The 2,262-nt window shown below is 38.1% G+C and overlaps 1 protein-coding gene across 1 annotated transcript; it reads left to right on the plus strand.

Moving 5' to 3' along the window:
• Window positions 1–558: 558 nt before the first annotated feature.
• On the plus strand, window positions 559–1,506 carry LOC138902913 (uncharacterized). The gene has a single exon (XM_070190813.1). The coding sequence runs from the start codon at window positions 559–561 to the stop codon at window positions 1,504–1,506; it is 948 nt and encodes a 315-aa protein (XP_070046914.1).
• The last annotated feature ends 756 nt before the right edge of the window (window positions 1,507–2,262 follow it).

Genomic DNA, 2,262 nt, shown 5'->3' on the forward strand with positions numbered 1-2,262 from the left:
TCAAGTGTGCAAACATGAAGCTACTTGAACCAGATAGAAGAACCAGTTCCAAGTATCTGTCTTTTATTCTAGTTCAATTGTAGTAGGTGTTTTCATATGATACCTTTCAGCTTTATCTAGAGGCAATTGTAATAGGTACTTAGAGTATTCAAGTTAGAGTTAACTTGAAGTTGTCACAACAATTAGAGGATGTGTGCAACAACAGGATTAGAGTTAATCCTAGGTTTACAAAAGTATTTTGTAAATGCAGTTTTTGGCTTACTGATTTAGTGGAGACTTTGGGAAAATCCTACTGGGAAGTAGGTCGTGATTTTTTCACCTTTTGAGCCAGGTATTTTCCACATAAAATACTTGTATTCTTTAATTTCTGTATTTATTATTCCGCAACAGTAGTATAAGGAACACATAGAAGAATCAGGTCCTTTCATAATCTGTGCACGCAAAAAATTGGACACCACACAAATAACCCCCCCTCTTGTGTGGTATTGAAGTTAACACATCAATTGGTATCAGAGCAGGTTATCCTTGAAGAGGCTAATACCTTAGGAGAAGATCAAGATGAGTGCACCACCTGAAAATTGGGAAGGACAATCCACTGCTAGGCCACCACTCTTCAATGGCCAGTACTACTCTTGGTGGAAAAATAGAATGAGAGACCACTTCATAGGAGAGGACTATGAGTTATGGGACATTGTAACTGATGGTCCCCTGGCTACCATGAAAAAGAATGTTAAAAGAGTAGTTGTACCAAAAACAAGAGCTGACTGCACTGCTGAGGACTTGAGAAAATGGAAGAAAAATGCCAAGGCCAATTTGGGACACTTTGCTGACTGTACTACTACTAAAAAAATTTGGGACACTTTGCAAATGGCTCATGAAGGAACACCTCAGGTGAAGAGGTCCAGAGGAACGTTACTATATTCTCAATATGAGAATTTCACTATGAAGGAAGGCGAAACCATCCAAGAGATGTCTATAAGGTTCACCATACTAACAAATGAACTTAAGTCTCTTGGAAGGGTTATTCTTGAAGAAGACAAAGTTGAGAAGATTTTGACAAGGGTTCTGCTAGTCTCATGGGAGAGAAAAATCACTGCTATTCAGGAGTCAAAGAACATCGTCACTCTTAATTTGGATGAGCTAATTGGAAATCTTACTGCTTATGAACTTAGAAGGAGAACCATGAAGATGGATGTACCCAAGAAGGAAAGGAGCCTGGCATTCAGAATCACTGAAGGTTCTGATCTAGAGGAAGATGAAAGGGCTTTGATCACAAAGGACTTCAAGAAGTACCTAATAAGAGGAAAGGGTTCTTCAAGAAGTGGAGGCTACAACAAACCAAGGGTTACTAAGAAACAGACCAATGAGGGCTGCTACAAGTGTGGGAAAACGATCACCACATCAAAAACTGCACTCAATGGGAAATTGAATGGAAGAAGGAAAGAGTTGAACGAAGAAACAGAAAGAAGGAACAGGTTCATCCCAAGAAGAAAAAAGGATCAATAAAGGCTATGGTTACTACTTGGGGAGAAAGCTCAGATGAGGACTCAGATGATGAAGATGGAGATGAACAAGCACTTATGGCAATTGGAGAATTTGATGAGGAATCTGAAGTAAGTACAATCCATCTAAAAGACAAGATTAAGTTTTTGTCTAAAGAAAGACTATTTGAGTTGCCTCTAGATTTCATTGATGAATCTGAGGATATAAACAATGAAAAGGAACAGCTGTCTAAGGAATGTGTGATTTTAAAAGCAAAATGTAAGAACATGGAACTTAGAGTGAGTGAGACTGTAAGTGAAAATATTGCACTAAAGAACCAGGTTCATGCAATTGAATCAAATGTCCTAGAACTTAGATCTGAAAACTTAAAACTGAAATTAGGAACAAGTAAGAAGATAGTTGATTGCACACAATTCACTCTAGAAGAAAATATAGGAAAACTAAAAGATGAGTTGTATAAAAAGGATGAGCAGGTAAGAGTTTTGACAGAGGATCTAGGTAAGGTCAAGCATGAACTAAACAGAACTTGTAAATGGAACAGGTCCTCCGATGCACTATCATGGATACAGAAACATCATAGTAGCAATAGAAGAGGAAATGGCTTTGGGAATCTACCACCTAAATGGGATCCCAAAAGCAAGTATCTCACACTTCCTGAGAACGAAATTTGCGCACACTGTGGTAAGACTGGTCACTATAAAAGTGAATGCACTGAAAAAGATAAGGCTAGTCAAAAGAATAAAAAGTATGTTCAAGGGA

The sequence above is a fragment of the Nicotiana tomentosiformis genome, chromosome 12, assembly GCF_000390325.3.
Source record: "Nicotiana tomentosiformis chromosome 12, ASM39032v3, whole genome shotgun sequence".
NCBI lineage: Eukaryota > Viridiplantae > Streptophyta > Magnoliopsida > Solanales > Solanaceae > Nicotiana > Nicotiana tomentosiformis.